Source organism: Silene latifolia, chromosome 5, assembly GCF_048544455.1.
Source record: "Silene latifolia isolate original U9 population chromosome 5, ASM4854445v1, whole genome shotgun sequence".
Lineage (NCBI taxonomy): Eukaryota > Viridiplantae > Streptophyta > Magnoliopsida > Caryophyllales > Caryophyllaceae > Silene > Silene latifolia.
This window is the reverse complement of record NC_133530.1, coordinates 83,938,256-83,958,433: the sequence shown is the minus strand read 5'-3', so window position 1 is coordinate 83,958,433 and position 20,178 is coordinate 83,938,256. Positions and strand designations below refer to the sequence as shown.

The 20,178-nt window shown below is 35.2% G+C and overlaps 1 protein-coding gene, 1 long non-coding RNA gene and 1 pseudogene across 4 annotated transcripts; all 3 read right to left on the bottom strand.

Moving 5' to 3' along the window:
* Positions 1 to 359: 359 nt before the first annotated feature.
* On the bottom strand, positions 360 to 5,674 carry LOC141657681 (uncharacterized). 3 transcript variants are annotated; one of them, XR_012548831.1, is made up of 3 exons: positions 3,063 to 5,674; positions 1,600 to 1,924; positions 360 to 880 (listed from the first exon to the last, which is right to left on the bottom strand). XR_012548831.1 is itself a non-coding variant. In XM_074464983.1 (2 exons), exons 1-2 carry the CDS (start codon positions 4,906 to 4,908, stop codon positions 1,920 to 1,922), a joined length of 1,851 nt encoding a protein of 616 aa, XP_074321084.1. In that variant the 5' UTR covers positions 4,909 to 5,674; the 3' UTR covers positions 1,113 to 1,919. The 3 variants fall into 3 exon arrangements, 1 of the variants encoding a protein (XP_074321084.1); XR_012548832.1 differs by having other exon boundaries at positions 360 to 872; XM_074464983.1 differs by lacking the exon at positions 360 to 880 and having other exon boundaries at positions 1,113 to 1,924.
* Positions 5,675 to 7,994: 2,320 nt separating this feature from the next.
* Positions 7,995 to 19,447, bottom strand: LOC141655651 (uncharacterized; annotated as a pseudogene).
* Positions 13,900 to 16,487, bottom strand: LOC141657680 (uncharacterized). Its single transcript, XR_012548830.1, has 2 exons — positions 14,533 to 16,487; positions 13,900 to 14,327 (listed from the first exon to the last, which is right to left on the bottom strand). It is a non-coding gene; the product is annotated as an uncharacterized LOC141657680 (long non-coding RNA).
* Positions 19,448 to 20,178: the final 731 nt, after the last annotated feature.

Here is a 20,178-nt window from a genome sequence, read left to right as displayed (position 1 = left end):
TATAGTTTACTTATTATTTTAGTGTTCCACATCTCTATAAAATTAATACAATTTTATTTGAAAATGCCTACTGGGCCGACCCTCGGGATTTTCTTGTTGTCCATACCCGTCCATTGAACTTGATGGGCTGGGCTTAGCCCGCCCTCTTAATTTTTCGGATAAAAAAATACTTGTCCAAGCCCAAGTAATAAGTGGGCTGGGCAGGACGGGGTAATGGACGGGATGACCCGTGAACAGCTATAGTAAAAAGGATGTAATTTACACCTCGAAGCCTGAAGTTATTACTCCACTATACATACACTAGGAGACAGCAATTTTCAAGTATTCCTCATGCTTCATTCGCTTGTTTACTCGTAAATACAATCAAATTTATTCAAATTGCAATATACATTATCTGCATTCATAAACTGTTTGGTACGAAGTACTTCGATACAACTTCATCCGAAATAAGATTCAAATCTAATATAAACTCGAATACATTGAGTACATTGTATTGGAGGTGAAGGTTAGAAACGGCTACACTTGTTCTGGAATGACTAAACCTGATGCTACACGAATCAGTACGCCTATTATAACACTATTTTACGGCAAGTATGGAGCTGCCGGTTCAAACAATCGAAAACAGTAAAAGGTATACTAAGTTCCAAATGGTTAGAAGTAATCTATATAAAACGATTAAAAACATTATCTATGACAGGAGGAGACCGTCACTTGTTTAGCCATGAGACCTTGTTAAACCGTGTTTCTGAAGCACTGTAGCAGCCAATTCAGAAATCGTGCACAACAGTTATATGTGAATCGGCAATATTCATTGTCGCCCCCTATAAAGGAGAGGGCTTGCAGTAGAGCTGTGGCAACCAGTGTAAACATTCCTGTCAAACTTCATGAACATGAATCAGAATGTAAATATTTTGAGTTACAAGAAAGCTTGAACTTTGGAGGAAAACACTAGAATCTCGTGGATTTATGTTGAGTCGAAAGAGGACGAAATAATTGGAGTGTAGATTTATTGGGGATGGAGTCGTAAAGGTAGGGAGGAATTATGATAGGCTTACAGCAATTGTCCCGAAGAGACTCAACTTAAAAACAATCTCCTTGAACATCTCAAATAATAAGAGAATCCATGTCAGCGACATATTTGCCATCGTAAACAGAAGAAATGTTGAAAAATGAAAATAAGCTAAGCATCTTAAACTAGACAACATTCGAAATCAAGATACAGATAATAACCTGTCTTCCAAAACAGGAAAGGATCTACTGCTAAAATCCTTATCACCTTTCCATCTCTACGGTTAAGGGATACCAACAAACATTTTGCGGATATGATGGAGGAAAAGCTGTTTGCTTTAAATCAAGCAGAAGGAACATTAAGAAGTTAAATCAAAGATTCAGAAGCAAGCGCGATTAAGGTTGCCAAAAAAATCCAAATCAGCCAATACAACCCCATGGCATTCCTCTAAAACAACTGCAGGTCAGCCTTATTTACGTAACATTATGTTAATCTAGTAGTTCGATCACTAGCTGCAAAGCATTTGTCATCCATGACACTTGTAAACACTAGAGCCTTTCCAATTCATTAACAATAAGATAAGAAATTACCTGATGTTCATAAGAAGTGAAGCATTTGGGGCACATGTAACGTCTTCTGTTTTCTTTGATAGTTCTATAGCAACGTGCATCTTTTAATAGCGCCCAGGTATCTATACGCGGCTGCAAGACTGCAACCCCTTTGCTATAAAGTAAAGATAACAGCTCAAACGTTTCCCCAACTAGCCCCGCTAACTCAACACATCCATCAGACCATCAGCTATGACAATGTACTGAGGGACCACTCGCTATACATGTTAATTCTTGTTTATTTGGCATTCACACAGCTTCTCAGTTTCCAAGCACACCCTGGGTCTTCCCTTCTCTTTTTCTTACCCTGATATTTAGTAAATAAGCAATGATCAACATAGTTTCATCAATTGTTGCTCATAACTTATCATCAATACATCAATGCACAAATAATTTAACAAGAAAATATATATTAAAAAAAACAGAAGAAAAAGCAGAGGCTTAGGGTTATAAAGAAAACAAGCAGCCATTTAAATAAATGCAAAGTACATCTCAAACTATGTCATAGCCTCCATTATTCCATTCTCACAAGACGAAACTTTACAAAGGCACGACCCCTAAGGAGTAAGGCCCTGCAAAGTAGCTTAGCCACAGAAAAGATCTTAAATCAAGTAATTTCACCAATGACTGGATGATGATGATGGTGATGATGATGTAATAATAAAGAGACACACAAGCCAACCTTAAGGACAAGACAATAGTAACCATTAATGGTATTAAACCTGACCAACCATCAACTTCACTGCTGGCAATCGAGACTTGACAAACACTCAATGACAAATGCGACATATAGATTTTCACCTAACCAATAAGTTGTACAATCATATGATGAACAAATTCGGAACTGTGAAATAATAATAAAAAGAGGACAATAAAAATACAGCAAGCAATGCGGAAACTTAACAAGCATATGTCTCACTGTGTTATAAATCGTAGCAAAACCTAAGATTATACCATCGAAATACGATAAGCATATGCCTAGAAAAGTGCAAAACATCAGCAGTAGGATAAAGGATAACATCTGCTACTAAAAGATATATTTTAAAACTGATCAATTTCAACACCTTGCAGCTGACAACTGGTTATAATGTTTGCCTTATCAAAATGGAGTATGTACGTACAATTCAGTTATTTGGTGCATCCTACAGAACCTAATAAAATTAAGCTAGAATAGCAATTAAGCAACTCATGAAATAACCCCAATTAAATCAAAACAACCAATAGGAAAAACATTAGCCATAATTAAATATACATCAATTTGTTATTTACTTTGTACAGGCAATAATATAAATAAATTGGAGATAATACAGAAGGAAACAGTAGTGACTACCGCTGCTTTTGCTTTATAAACCTGGTCAGTTCTTTATTTGACATGAAGCCATTTATTAAACATCGTGAACTTTTCACTATCGTCATAGGCATCAAAATAGCAAAGAGCCACATACCATTATTCTGTAGAAAATACTTTCGAAGCAAGGCTTTGTCTGATACAGTAACATTAGGGGAAGTGAGAAAGCTGAGAAATAAAGAAGATGTGTCCGCATCAGCAGCAAATCCTTGGATCGTCATAGTCTGAAGATGATCCAAAGCCATTGCAATATCATTGGCATTGAGAAATCCTTTAATTATTGTATTGTAGCAGCGTTCATTTGGAGAACATCCATTATCCGCCATCTCCTTTAATAATTTGGCTGCATCACCTAACAACCCTTGCCTACATAAAACTTTGATTTGAATATTATAGGTAGTTACATTTGGCGGCAATCGCTTGGCCACAAGAGTAGAGAACACCTTTGTTGCTTCAACTAGTCGCCCGGCTTCACAAAGGCCATTAATTATGGTATTGTATGTAACAATATTAGGTGCCACTCCATTATTCTCCATCTCTTCACGTAAGGAGATCGCCACATCAATTTGTGCATTTCTTAAAAGGCCGTCAAGCAATGCATTGTAAGTGACCACATTGGGTGCCACACCTCGATCTTGCATATCTTTAAAAAGCTGGAGTGAATGCTGGAGTTTGTCATCCTTGCACAAGGCATGTATTATGGTGTTATAGCTGAAAACATTTGGCATTATATGTGTTCCTTTAAGATACCTATCATGGAACATCTCCAAAGCTTTGTGAACCTTTTTAGACTTGCAATATCCATTAATTAGGCTGTTGAAAGTCACAACATCAGGCTTGACACCATCTTTCACCATAACATCCAGGAGCTTTTCTGCGTCCCTCATCTCTCCACGCAAGCAGTACCCATCCAAAAAAGCATTGTAGGTAATAACGTTAGGGCGCACACCTCTCTTAGTCATGAATTCAAAAATAGCCCTTGCTTCATCAACATTTCCCTCTTTACAGTACATGTCAACTAAGGTGTTGTAGGTTTCAGTATTGGGAGAAATGTTGTTGTCTAGCATCTCAGTCAAGAGTTGTTTCGCATGATCCCAACACTCTAAACTACAGACCCCTCTAATTAAAGTATTATAGGTTACGACATTGGGCGAAATTCCCTTGGCTTTCATCTCCTTGAAAAGGCAAAGGGCTTGAGGTAACAATTGGTCTTTACATAGGCTGTCAATAATGGTGTTATATATTACAACATCAGGCTTAAAAGGGGCTTTAGACTCCATATTTCTAAGCAAATTGAGAGCAGCAGCATTGTCACCAGAGCGGCAGAGGCCTTTGAAGATAGAACCGTAAGTGAGAAGGGTGGGTTGTATCCCAAGCTTGACGATTTTATGCAACAATTTAACAGCATGGTGTAATTTATCAGACTCTATAAGGCCGTTGAGTATAATATTAATGATGATGACAATATTAGGAGGATACCCAAGCTTAATGTACTTACCTAGAAGAGAGAAGGCAAAATCGACACGGCCTACGCCGCAGTAACACTTGGCAAGAACACCTATTGAATGACTAATGGGACGGAGGCCAGACAATTCAAGTTGATTAAAGAGAGTAATAACAGAATAGAAAGGGGGATTGGGTTTAATCTTAGCCATGGCAGACAACAGCTGAGTGAAGACAATAATAGAAGGACGAGGACGAAGAGAGTTCAATTGATGAAATATCGAAACGGGGATATCAATACCAGAAAACCCTAATCGGCATTGTTCTCTAACGGAATCCAGAAACAATCGGGGATCATTAAAATTAAAATTAAAATTAAAAGGAGGTATGGAATTAGAGAAATGACGAGAGTAATTATTGTTCAGAGATTGAAAAGGGGAGAATCGAAGAAGATTACCAGAAACTCTCACCATTATCATCATCATCATCATCATCATCATCAGATATCAGAAATCGAACAAGATTGAACTGTAACCACTTCTCGAATATTTTCAGCGTAAATTGATAATTTATACCTTAAGTAACACAACTTTTCAAATCTTATACCTAACATAATTGTTTTTTAAAACTTATACCAGAAATGTGCAAATCTTATATACTTAATACCAACTAACAATTCCGGTGAGAAAAATTAGAAAGATACCGTTTTGCCCTTCTAGTAAACATTCACTCACAGACTCACAGTTACCTTAACTCCCCACTTATTTTCATTTTCATTATCCCCAAATTAAAAAATCTTCTATTTTCCCAGGTTAAAACCCCAAATAAATTTCTAGGACATAAATCATTCCTCTACAATGCTACTACTTCAATCTGATCAATACTTTACTAATCAAGCTTCTACAATTCCACTCCTTATATCGCGCAATTCTGGTCAATATTAATTACGTTTGTACAAATATGATTTTAGTTTTGCTTACTTTGATTAATTACGACCCAAATTAGTGTTCTTTATTGTTTATGAAATATAATTGACCCATATGAAAGCCGGATAAGCATGGTCATTTATTCCAGGTTGGAGAGTGTATACATAGATCAAATTTTGTCATTCATGGTCATTCATCGTTGGTGCAAATTTGGTCAAATAAGACCAAATTCGCAAGAGTGAAGGAAGGTATTAATAGTGGAAGATGAAGTGGGTTATTATGACCAAATCTTTGATTGATTTATTCAAGTAGTGAATAAATCTGGGAAGAAGAAAGAGAAAGAAGAAATGAAGAGTAGATAGATGAACAGAATCATAAGTAGATAGTGTTTTATATAAAGAACAAGAAGGGTAATCTTGGAAACAAATATTACATTGACTGGGTAAACTTTGAATTCTGCCGGAATCCATTCGTTTTTTCCATCAGAATTGTCAGTTGGTATTAAGTATATAAGATTTGGGCATTTCTGGTATAAGTTTTAGAAAAAAATTATGTTAGGTGTAAGATTTAAAAAGTTGTGTTACTTAAGGTATAAGTTATCAATTTACCCTTTAATTTATCATCTAACAAAATTCGAGATTTTTCAAGTGTTCTAGCTATTTTTAGGGTTTTCCTCATTAAATTTTGTAAATAAATATGTTATAGAATCTAATAATTAAGCTAATGCTACTTAATATTATTTTTAAAAGAATAGGTAGGTAATTTGCCTTTTTTTATTTAAAAGTAAATTGATGATTTATGAAAATATTATGATCATAATTAATATTTATGGTATAGAATTAAGGAGGTAAATATTGTGCAATAATAAATATAGATAGTGAGACTAATTAATTAGAATTTAAATATTTTAAAGTAGTATGTCATTCAGGTGGGAAAATTTTGAGATTTCTTAATCTTTTAGTAGTAGGAGGATTCTGAAGTATTATGCCACTTAAGGGAAAAATTTTGAGATTTATTAATCTTTTAGTAGTAGGGGGATTGGTGGTGTGGTCAGTGGTGTTACAAGTGTGATGGTGGTGGGTTGGACGGTGGTGCAACGAGGGCGTAGTGGGGTGAGTGATGATATGACGAAAAAGGGTTAAGTGGTTGATAGTTGATTGTCATTGGAAAAAAAGTGATTAACGGTAGTTTAAGACATACTTAACGGAGTAATTAATCAAATATTGACGGCATAGTTATAATGACAAAAGCGAGGGATATGCATGTCTTGAAAAGTGAAGGATACTATGTAGAAATCGCAAAAAACGCATGGTATCAATACTATATATTAAATCCAGAAACCAAGGGACTTCAATGTAATTAAAGAAAGTTATACAAATTAATTATACTATATAGTTTTAAATCAATAGCACCGTGTGATGGACCCAATTAAGGGATCTCAATGTAAATATGATATAGTTTGGGTTAAAATTAAATTATATAGAAGCTTGATAATTTTCCTAAACATGGACAATTTCCTTAAAATAAAATAATTAATTAAGATGGTCAATTTCCTTAAAATAAAATAATTAATTAAGATGGTCAATTTCAAGGAAACTAAAAGAAAGAAGATGTTTAGTAATTTTCCTAAGTATTTATAGAAGACTAGAAGATGGTCAATTTTCTTAAAATAAAAATAATTAATTAGTATAAACATGCACACTTATGGTATTAATTATTATCATCATAAAATTATATATTAAATTTAAAATCTATACAATTTTATTAAACTTTATAGTTTATTAGATGTATAGAGATGTTAATTATTTAACATACAAAAATATAATATAAGTAGGTTATAAATAATTCAAGTTAGATTAGGTAATATATAATATTGCATAATTCATTCAATTTGATTTACTGCAATATGTAATATAAGAGTGAAATAATTACGGCGGGAGTAGTGAGAGTAACAATGATTACAGGCAAGTAGTGAAATGTTATTACTATTGTTTCATTAATAAGAGTAAAATATTAATAGCGGGAGTAGTGAATTTGTTTCAAAATTTATTTTATCGTAATTTTATGATGTGTTATAGAAAAATATATTAATGATAAATTTATGGGTTATGCATCTTTAAGTAATTTTATTTAATGAAAAATAAAATAATGGTGAGTAGAGGTAGCCCGGGCGAAGCCGGGCACCAATACTAGTTAAGTAAAAAATCCCGTATTTTATTTTATAATATAACAAGTCTGTCTTACGTGGCTCTTAAAAAAAAAATACTCCATAGCTCTTACATAGAGAGAGATCTTACACCTTAGAACAGTGACAATGTTTTGCCTACATAGACTAATGTTTTAAAATGCCAAATTGACCAATATTTCTGAGCGCAATCTACACTAGCTCTTATATTTGAGAAAAAAATTATATCATTTTTTTGATACGTGAAGATAATATGATAGTAGGTGTTGTATTAGAGAAAGAAATTATTATATCAATTTTTTTTTTTTTTTTGTATTTTCCTGAAGATAATGATATATAAGAGAGAAAATATATGAGATGCAAAAAGTTTATGATGGCTCAGGACTTATTATTAGAACTCTTATTGGAAAAAATAATTTAACTACAGGAAAAAGAAGAGCTTCCCCCTCACTGAACAGATACAATACACGAAGTAGAGAAAAATCTGTAACATAGTCATAGTATTTTGTACTAAAACAAATTTCTCACTTTGTAGATCTAATGTTTTGTAACATAGATCAGATTTTCTATCATAATCTGTCTTTTACGGTTTTACCCAGGCTCTCAACCGAAATTTCTTGCTTTTCACCCAGCTGGAGTTGTCCGTGATGTAGATGTTGTCAATGAAACCATCCTGTTAAAAACACAGCATTTACATATTCCTTAACCAACAATGACCATTTAGCATCCCTCTGCGTAACAATGCTGGCAATGAACTCCGACTTTGACTAAATCGCCCACTGCTCCACTTTTAACACGCTCAGACTTGGCATCCAACAGGACACTGTGATCGACTGATTCTGATTGGTGAAGCCGTGAAGGTCCCTTGGCTCCTATCTTGTTCCCAGTAAAAAGCCTTCTAGGAATAGTAATGGTGAATTAGCTACTAAGTTCACTAACCAATACAACACCACCAGCAATAACCATAACAATGACAGCAAACGTTAGTTCGGAAAAAAATATGGGGTAGCTAGCATGAAACAGTTATAAAGAATCAAGAAACGTAAGAACAGGAGAAGCAAAGGCAGGAACAAACATAAAGCATTTCACTACCCTTACAATAATGTCAGAAGAATTTACTAGGAGAAGTAACAACCAGAAAATGATAAGCATAAGCTTTAGCGAAATGTCAAACATCAGCAATAGGATAATATCCTCTACTAAAAAATCAAGCTTAAAGGCTTACCAATATTAAAACATGGTAGTAATGTTTGCTTTATAAACCTTAAGAAGTTTAGTTATCACTTATCAGGGTTGCGTCCTACACAACCAAATAAAACCCAGCTAAAATAGCAATCAAACCACTGCAAAATGCGATGTCTGCTTAGAAAGACTAATAACTATTCTATAGTCTCGCAAATCAGCATTAAAGAAGTCTCGAATCAGCACAAGAGAATGTCACAAGCACAAAAAGTATACAAAATCAGCCCAAGGAAAACAAATAAGAGCTCAAGTACTAATCGGCTTGGTAGTTGCATTATTGAGGCATTTATAAATATCAACTGGAGATAATATCGAAGATAAAAAGCATCGATTACTCTTAAAGCGGACACACAAGTTGAATTTACCTGACACTTTAGCAGAGTAGTGACTACAACTTTTGCTTAATAAATCACAACTATATTTTGTCAAAGCAGAGGTTATGAGACCATAAACATCAGCTACATCGCGACCTTGTCTTCACCTCATAACACCAAGAGAACTCCCAATGGTTGTGAAGAAAATTTGGTATTCATAGTAAGCCAACCCACTTCAAATTCCCATCAAATTGACGGTATTCTTCTTTTGTCCGCCTCTAAGTCTCTAATGCTCCCAAACCAAGCGAAACCAACAAAAATTGATAAATACTATTGGCCATCTAATATCAGGTTAGCAAAAAGGGTTACTAAATTCTTGGTAACAAACTTGTTAAACAAGAACAAAGGATCTGAAAATTTCACAAAAGATGCTGCATACAAGCAGAAAGGGTACAAAATAGCAATAAACTTGAAGATAATTTTCTCATAACAACCTATGGATGTCAATAATACAAGATACAGTTAGAACACGTATTGTGGATTTGGTCGCATGAGGAAAAAGTATCGCTTTAATAGTTTGTTTAATAAAGCACAAAGAAAAGGCAAGACACTTTCCTTAACTTAAGAGAAGCACTACTAGTAAAGCTCTCAAAAGATCAGGAATATATTCGGAGTATTTTAGAAAATATCGTACTAAAATAAATTTAATGAAAAAACATTTGAGATCCTTTTCACAAGCTTCCTTGACACTTACCACTGCAACAGCCCTAATGAAATCCCATTCCAGTTTCAGTCACCTATTTTACTCGTTCAACTTATCTTGTTACAGCATCACTAGGTTACTTTCCCTTCAACTCAAGCTTGTTTGTTTGTCAACCACACTGCTTCTCAAATGGCAATCAAAATTTGCTTCATCCATTATCTTCTCTTCCCCTATTGAGAATTAGACAAGCAATGATCACTTGATCAGTACAACTTCGCCAATGAAATCATAAAAAGAAAACTATAATCAAATAAACAGATTAGAACAGAAAAATTGACAGTTTTTTGTTATAATGAAAAATATAAGCCACTTAATTAATTAGTTAACTAAAGTAGACATAAATATATGTCAAAATAGCAAAGAGCCACATACCATTTTTCTCTGGAAGATACTTTTTAACCAAAGCTTTGTCCGTATCACTAACATTAGGATCAGTGAGTAAGCCGAGCAATAAAGACGTAGTGCAGGCATCAGCAGCAAATCCTTGGCTCCTCATAGAGTGGAGATGGTCCAAAGCCATGGGAATATCATTAGCATTGAGAAATCCTTTAATAATTCTATTGTAGGAGGGTCTATTTGGAGAACATCCAATGTCGCCCATCAGCTTTAAAATGCTGGTTACATCACCTAACAATCCTTTCCTACATAACACTTTGATCAACTTAGTATAGGTCGTTACATTTGGCTGCAACCGCTTAGCTACAAGAGTAGAGAACACCTCTACCGCTTCAACTAGTCGCCTAGCTTCACAAAGACCATTAATTATGGCATTATATGTAATAATATTAGGTGCCACTCCATTATTCTCCATCTGTTTCCATAAGGAGGTCGCCGTATCAATCTCTGCATTTCTGAAAAGGCCGTCAAGCAATGCATTGTAAGTGACCACATTGGGTGCCACACCTTGATCTTGCATATCTTTAAAAAGCTGGACTGCTAGCTCGAGTCTCTTACTCTTGCACAAAGCATCTATAAGAGTTGAATAAGTTAAAACATCCGGGATTATATGTATTTTTTTAAGATGCAAGTCCTGAAGCATCTCCAAAGCTTTGTCTACTTTTCCAGATTTGCAATATCCATTGATCAAGTTGTTAAAAGTGACAACATCAGGCGTTACACCATCTTCCACCATAATATCCAGAAGCTTTTCGGCCTCCTCCATCTCGCCACGCAAACAATACCCATTCAACAGAGTAGAGTAAGTAATAACATTAGCACGTACACCACTCTTAGCCATGGATTCCAAAATAGCCCTAGCTTTAACAACATTTCCTTCTTTACAGTACATGTCAACTAAGGTGCTGTAGGTTTGAATACTGGGAGCAATGTTGTTGTCCGACATCTCAGTAAACAATTCCTTGGCATCATTCCAATACCCTAAACTACAGAGTCCTCGAGTTAAGGTATTATAGGTTACGACATTGGGCAAAATTCCCTTGGCTTTCATCTCCTTGAAAAGGCCAAGGGCTTGAGGTAACAATTGGTCTTTACAAAACCTATCAATAATGGTACTATATATTACAACATCAGGCTTAAAAGGGGAATTAGATTCCATATTTCTCAGCAAGCGGAGAGCACCATCATTGTCACCAGATAGGCATAAACCTTTAAACAGAGAACCGTAGGTAACAAGGTCGGGAGGTATCTCAAGCTTTACAATTTTATCCGACAATTGAACAGCTTGGTCCAACTTGTCAGAGACTATAAGGCCATTGATTAAGGTATTAATGATGACAATATTAGGTGGATATCCGAGCTTAAGGCGCTTACCCAGAAGAGAGAAGGCAAAATCAACACGGCCTAAACCGCAGTAACACTTGGCGAGAATACCAATAGAATGCTTATCAGGACGGAGACCGGACAATTCAAGTTGATTAAAGAGGGTAATGACAGTAGAAAAAGGGGGGTAGGGTTGAATCTTAGACATGGCAGTAAACAACTGATTAAAGACGATAATAGAAGGATGAGGACGAAGAGAGTACAATTGATGAAATATCGAAACCGGAACATCAGTAGTATTAAAACCTAATCGACATTGTTCTCTAACGGAATCAAGAAACAATCGGAGATGGTCGTCAACAACAACATCATGATCAGGATTAGAAGAAGAAGAAGAAGAAGAAGAAAAGTAATTTGGGTAAAGAAAATGAGATTTAAAAGGGGAACGATGAAGAACAAGATTACCTGAGATTCTGACAGTCATCATCTTCAGAAAGGCGGAAAAATGCGAATGTAAAATGTAGAAAAATGATTCTTTGACAAAGATGGTGATGAATATTGATGATTCAGCTAGTCTTGTTATAGACGGATAGCTAAAGACGGGTCAAATAGCTTGAAAGTGGTGATATTTTTGGCCCCCACCACCCCACTTGTTGCTTGTTCTATTAGGAATGTGGTATTGTATTTGGCCCGTCTTTAATTATAGACGAATATGTGCCGTCTATAATGAGATTTTGTGTTGATGATTACTAGTTTACTACAACTGTTTAAGGACAATCTTCAGCTTGTGACCTCTCCTCCCCTTTTTTTTCATGCGGTTTAGTTCGGATTCGAGTCGGTTAGGATCATTAGGGAGGTAAAGCTCCCTCATTAGTTTTAACACTGCTGCATACATAGGGCTCGAATACAAGATATCTGGTCAAGCTAGAACAATCCCTTGTCAGTTGATCTAAAATTCGAAATGCTCCTAGTTTCCCGCTGCTTTTTGTTCCGTCTTTGATGAGAATTTGTGTAGTGACTTTAGCTACCCATATTCTTGTGCAAGACCGACTCACAAGAAAAAGAAATGTAAAATGGGTATTTTTATTTTTCACTTAAATGGGTCATGATATTTGTGTTCAGAATTCCTTTTTACATGACTATTGATCAAATAAAATGTTACTCCCTTCTAGTCGCCGTATTGTTCCAGTTTTTCCTTTTTCATGTTAGTCGGGTTTTGTTCCCTTTTTCCTAATTTGGAAACCTTTATGTGGCCCAAATTCAATTATATGTGAGGTAGACTGTTTTATGTGGTTCAAATTCATTTCCTTATTTTTTTAATGTCCAAAAGAAAAGAGAACAAAACAACAACTAAGACGGAGTATATTTTAAAGTTATTTTCAAGTCGTCTTTTTTTTTTTTTTTAAATAAAACTACATCACCAAAATCCCAAATTAGTTAATTGAGAGAGAGGGTGGTGTGGAAACACCCGTAGGTGGATTATATGTCTGATGTAATACATGTACATCAGATGGTATAGTTTTTGAGCATTAAGAAACAAATTTTGAGTTTTAATTTAAAATTTTTGAGTTTTATTATAAATTTTTTGAGTTCATTTACTTAAACATTAATCTCAAAAAGTTACATTATAACTCGAAAAAATTACATATAAACTCAGAGAAATTTGATTTTTGACATCATAAAACTAAAATGTAATTTATAAACTTTATAGAACTAAAAAAACATAAAAAGTCAAAAAGTCGTGTACATCTAATGTACAATCTTTTTTTTTTCGTGAAAACACCAACATTAATATTCGAAATTAGTTACCGCTATTACCTTATTTTGCTTTTATTCAATTCTCGATTTTATTCAGTTTAACCTATGTAGTTTAGTGTCCCACTCTATATACATTTTGACACATCGACACATTACATTTATTGAGTATCTTTTATTTGTAACAAGTGATGTGTCAATATGTGTATAAGGTGGGACACAAAAATGGAATAGAGGATCCTGACTACTGGTAGTTCAGTACCTCTCTATGTCATTGAAAGCACGTGGTTATATGATGTTTGGATCAAAGGTATGAAACACGAGGAGTATGTAACTATGTATAATAATGCTAAAAGAATGTCTTCATGATTAAGGCGAAGGTATAACAATTCGAAAAAGAAAAAACTTAGTATGGTCAATTTTATCAATTATGATCATATTCGCTTATTCAAGGTTATATTCGAGAAAGAAAAAATTAGTATGGTCGATTTTTCCCGATCATCTCCTTCTAACCTTCTTTGACCTTCTCCTCTCACAACCAGTTATAATAATATTGAAACCGATTATGAGTTTAATGAAGCCTCATAAGTGGTTATGAACAATGCTTATAAGAATACAATATATAACACTTCCTAATAAGTAATACAGAGTAACAAATACATCCAACCCCTTCTTACACTAGAGTAATGTTAATAATGGATAGATGACAGCAAGTTGATACAATTACAGAAGCAATAGGAATAAGCGTAAAACATACACTTCTACATTCCAGGGACTCTACGAGCACTCAGCCACTCAACCCGAATTGAACGGGTGAAAGTGGATATCAGCAACGAATTTGCCTTTCAATCCTACTGCCACTTTTTCCAGCTTTCAGGGCCCATTAAGAACATGAGATTTTGCCTTTTAAAATCATGGCTCAGGGGTTGTTAAATTCTCTTGGCACGGACGAGTTCCCCTTGTTAAACAAGCATAACTGCGAATCTGCCATCTTTATCTAGACATCATCAACAACCTGGACAATTAGCCAAATGAGTCAATCATAGATGTACCCGGGAAAGCGAAAGAAAGCTTCAAAGATGTATTTCGTGTGTCGTAAGAGAACTAGAGAAAACTTCAACTATGTATGGTCCCTGCAAAATTAGTTCAGTAGCCCAAAAGAACTTCGAACAAGTAATTTGACCAATGATTTGATGATAATAACAAAGAGATTCACCAACCAAACTGAAGGCTTATGGACTATAAAATCGTCATATTACTAATGATTTGCCAAAGAAACAAAAGGAATGAGCAATTGTCAGTGCTGGTAGAAACTCTCACTATCTTATGCCACAAAGTCTACATGATAGCACAAATGATAGTTTTATAAGAAAAAGACCAGACGAACCTATTTAATGGTATTGGAACCATACCCTTCACTATCACAATAGAAAGCTAAGAAACACGCAATGACAAATTCGACATATGACGGTCACAGCTAACCAATAGGTCTTGTGACAAATAAATTCAGAAATGTAAAATAATCAAAAGAAGGGAGCATACGCTTAGCGAATTGTCAAACATCAGCAGTGAGATAAAATCCTCTACTAAAGGACCAAACTTAAAGGCTTGCCAGTTTTAAAGTCTCTTAAGTGAAACATGATAATAATGTTTGTTTTTTATGGGGTATGTAAGTACAGTTCAGTTATTGGGCATCCTACACAACCAAATAAACCCAGCTAAAGTATCAATCAAACAACAGCAAAATATGATAAAATACAATGCAGCTCAGAGAAAGTAACAAACTTAGGCAGATATAGCCAGCTAAATCAGAACGAACAACCAATCTAAGGAAACATTGGCCATAATTAGATATAGTCTCATAAATAAGCATTATCTAATCTCTCAAACTATTATGATCAAGGACCTCTAACCTAAACACCTTAAGTAAACGAAATCACCCCTGGAAAAACGGAAAACAACTTGAAGTACAAATCAATTTGATTGCTGCTTTATTCAAGCACTAATATAAGACAATACATCGGAGATAATACAGATGATAAAAAGCGCCAATTACACTTAACCGGTCACACCAGTTGAATTTATCTTAAGACACTTTAACAAAGTAGTGACTACAATTTTTGCTTAATAGAGTGGGTCAGCTTTTTGACATGATGCTGGAGAAATAAAACAATAACTTTAATTTTTCAAAACTATGGAGCATGGCAACATAAAACATCACAACCTTTGTCTGGACTCTGGACATCATAAACATTAAGAAAGTTCCCAATTATTGTCAAGAAAATTTGGCATTGATTGTAAGCAAACCCTTGTCATGGTCCCATCAAACTGATCCTATCCTTCTCTTATCTACCTCTAATGATCGCAAAGCAAGCAAAACCAACAAAAATCTATAAATACTATGACCATCCAAAGTTAGTTTAGCAAAGAACAGTTGTTATATCCTTGCAAAGTAAATTATTAAGCATTAACAAAGAATTTGAAACATTCACAGAAGATGCTACATATAAACAGAAAGGGACATTAACAATGAACTAGAAGAGATTTCTCCCAAAACAACCTATAGGATTGAGAAAAAGAAAATCAATGTCAATATCGCATTCTTTAATAAAAAGACAACCATTGAATAACAAACGGATAATAAATAAGAATCTAATATTCAGAAACATAGGAAAGCAAGATAAAAAGAGAAAACATGTCTTCCAAAACAAGAATGGATAACAACCTAAGTTTTAGTGAATTTGGTAGAATGATGAAAAGGTGTTGCTTTCACCATGCAGAAGGAAAGGTAAGACACTTTATCCAACGAATCTCTTACTCGTTAATTTATGAGAAACATACTCACTAAAACTCTCAAAAGATCGGAAATATATAATTTACAAAATCGAAAATAATTTTATAGAAAAATAATTTTCAAATTCCTTTTTGCAAGCTTCTACTAACATGGTTTCATCCCGGATATAGTATCTATATATATATGCAACAAGTAACAGTGGTATGCTTCATCCCGGATATAGTACACCATTATCACAATTACAGGTAAGAAGGCTAATTGTATGCCTCATGAGAATGTTTTATTGCACAAAACATGGTTAGGATTTTCAAAGTATAATCATTTCCAATGGATCAAGTTGCAATACATAGCGTGAAAGTAGATGTACTAAAACTGATTAGACACAAATGACCGTACCTGAGTTGACACTAGATTCCAACCCGGACCTGAAAGGAATTCGTGCAAATGCAGCCAAAATGATTACAGGCATCAGCTATGATAATGTCCCAGAGAATATCAGCGACCACTTTCTCTATGCAGCAATAGGGCACAGATTTGGGAATCACACTGCTTCTCAGTTTCCAATCACACCTTGCTTCATTCATTTTCTTTTTCTTCCCCTGCTATTTAGTACATGAGCAATGATCAGCTTAACTTCATCAATTGCTAATCATAACTTATCCTCAAAACTTCAATGCACAAATAATTTGACAGAAAAGATAAAAACCAGGAAGAAAAGGCATAGGTTAGGGTTATAGATAAATATAGCAGCATTTAATATAATTAATGCAAAGTAATCTCAGAATATGTCATAGCCTCCATTATATCATTCTCAAAATATGATAGTCATATGCTTAGAAAAGTCTCAAGCATTTAATAGGATACTGCATAACATCTGCAACAAAAAGACAGACTTTAAATCTGATCAATTTCAACACCTTGCAGCTGAAACATGGTTATAATGTCCGCCTTAGCAAAATGAGGTATGCAAGTACGATTAAATTATTTGGGGTGCGTCCTACAGAACCAAATAAGACTAAGCTAGAATAGCAATCAGGAAACTGATCATCCATTGTCTTCTTCATTCTCTCCTATTGAGAAGAAAACAAGCAATGATCACTAGAGGTCACCAATGAGTACTCAGAGCAAATTACCAGAGCTTCAATATGCCAAAAGTAATTTAACCCAACTATGAGAAAGGGAATTCAGTCACTCAACAATTCATTAAACGAAGTAGAGATAAAATGAAATTCCTTTATATTTGATGAAATTCCTGTGTTTCAATATGCACAAATGATTGTAAAAGTTATATACACGGATTTGAAGAATAAAAAAACATAGCTTTAGGATTATAAAGAAAATAATCAGCCAATTTAGAAATTTGCCAAGCAAAGTAGAGCTAAATATATGTCATAGTGCATTCTCAAAAACATTAATATAAAATTGCAAAGAGCCACATACCATTTTTCTCCAGAAAATACTTTTGAAGCAAAGCTTTGTCTTTATCAGTAACATTAGGGGAAGTGAGTAAGCTGAGAAACAAAGAAGAAGTGTCCACATCAGCAGCAAATCCTTGCCTCCTCATGATTTGAAGATGATCCAAAGCCATGGCGATGTCATTAGCATTCAGAAATCCTTTAATAATTGCATTGTAGGTGTGTTCATTTGGAGTACATCCATTGCCCGCCATCTCCTTTAAAATGTCGGTTGCCTCACCTAACAACCCTTGCTTACATAGCACCTTGATCATTATAGTGTAGGTTCTTACATTTGGCCGCAACCCCTTGGCTACAAGAGTAGAGAACACCTTTGCTGCTTCAACTAGTCGCCCGGCTTCACAAAGGCCATTAATTATGGTACTATATGTAATTATATCAGGGGCCACTCCATTATTCTCCATCTCTTTACGTATGGAGATCGCCTCATCAATCTGTGCATTTCTTAAAAGGCCGTCAAGCAATGCATTGTAAGTGACTACATTGGGTGCCACACCTCTCTCTTGCATATCCTTTAAAAGCTGGACTGCGCACTTCAGTCTCCTGTCCTTGCACAAGGCATGTATAAGTGTAGAATAGGTTAAAACATCTGGAGTTAAATGTGTTCCTTTAAGATGCATATCATGGAACATCTCCAAAGCTTTGTCAACCTTTTTAGACTTGCAATATCCATAAATTAGGGTATTGAAAGTCACAACATCAGGCCTGACACCATCTTTCACCATAACATCTAGGAGCTTTTCTGCCTCCCTCATCTCTCCACGCAAGCAGTACCCATCCAACAAAGCATTATAGGTAATAATGTTAGGGTGCACACCTCTCTTAGTCATGACTTCAAAAATAGCCCTTGCTTCAACAACATTTCCCTCTTTACAGTAATTGTCAACTAAGGTGCTGTAGGTTTCAAGATCGGGAGCAATGTTGTTGTCCAAAGATCTCGATCAACAGTTCTTTGGCATGATCCCAACACCTAAACTACGGACCCCTCGAATTAAGGAAGTATAGGTTATGACATTGGGTAAAATGCTCTTGGCTTTCATCTCCTTGAAAAGGCGAAGGGCTTGAGGTAACAATTGGTCTTTACATAGGCTATCAATGATGGTGCTATAAATGACAAGATTAGGCTTAAAAGGGGCATTAGATTCCATATTTCGGAGCAAGCGGAGAGCACCATCATTGTCGCCAGAATTGCAAAGACCTCTAAACATAGAGCCATAAGTAACAAGGGAGGGGTGTATCTGAAGCTTGACAATTTTATCTAATAACTGAACAGCTTGGTGTAATTTATCAGAATCAATTAAACCATTGAGTAAGGTAGTGATAATGATAATATCAGGTGGATAGCCAAGCTTAAGGTGCTTGCTCAGGAGAGAGAAGGCAAAATCAACACGGCCAAGGGAAGAATAACACTTAGCGAGAATACCAATTGAATAGCGATCGGGGCGGAGACCGGACAGTTGAAGTTGATTAAAGAGGTTAATGACGGTAGAAAAAGGGGGATTGGGTTTAATCTTAGACATAGCAGTAAACAGCTGATTGAAGACGATAATAGAAGGACGAGGACGAAGAGAGTTCAATTGATGAAATATCGAAACGGGAATATCAATTCCAGAAAACCCTAACCGGCATTGTTGTCTAACCGAATCCAGAAACAACCGGGGGTCATCGACAACAACAAATTGGGAATGAAATCGATATGTAAAAGGGGAAAGGCGACGAAGGGTACCTGAGTTTCTGAGCATCATCATCGCAAATAAAATGTCTACTGCGGAAAAATGTAGTACCCACTCACTCTTATATCTTCTCAACTATCGTATGATCTTATATGACAAAGGCTCGTAATATGGAAAATTTAGAGCACTTAAATTTAATTTTTGATATACTCGTATATATTTTCTGAAAATTTATAGAAGTGATAAGTTCGGATTATATTAAGCGTGTTTTTTAACAAAATGAAGATTAAGTAGTAGAACTTAGAGAATAAAAGGGAAATGCTATATACAACCCAATGCGTTGTATTTAAGCATTTAATACCCTTCCAAATTTGGTATTAATTTAGAAATTAGAGAATAAATTACATACTTAATCAATGCAATTAACGTATATTAAATGTTTATTTCCTTTTTAGTTTTTAAATACAACCCATTGGGTTGTATTTATCATAACCCTTACTGGGTGTGTTTGGATTGAGAGATTTAGAGGAAAGTGAGGGAGGGAATTGGAAGGATGGGAAATCATTTGTTTGGTTAAAAATGAAGGTAGAGGGATTTGGAGGGGAGGGAAAATGGATCCTCCATTTCCTCCTACAAGCGCAAATTATTTCCCCACCAATATAAAAAGATTTGGAGGAAAATCATCTCCTCCATTCTCCCTCCCCCCTTCCCCTTCCTTTCTCTTCCCTCCTCCTCCCTCCCCTTCTTTTCCCTCCTTTTTTTCTATCCAAACAAGGCCTAAATAAAAAAAGCACACTTCGAGCTCCGGATTCATGAGAATTGCACTTCTGCTAACCACTCGTGGTCCACTCTTTTCTCCTTTATTTTGTGGCGTCTTTGGACTAAACGTTGTGACCTCATTTACTCACCCTCACCGCCTGTCCC

What these genes read in the sequence shown, in the direction of transcription:
- LOC141657681 (XM_074464983.1), bottom strand. Translation starts at nt 4,908, where the DNA reads ATGATGATGATGATGATGATGATGATAATGGTGAGAGTTTCTGGTAAT.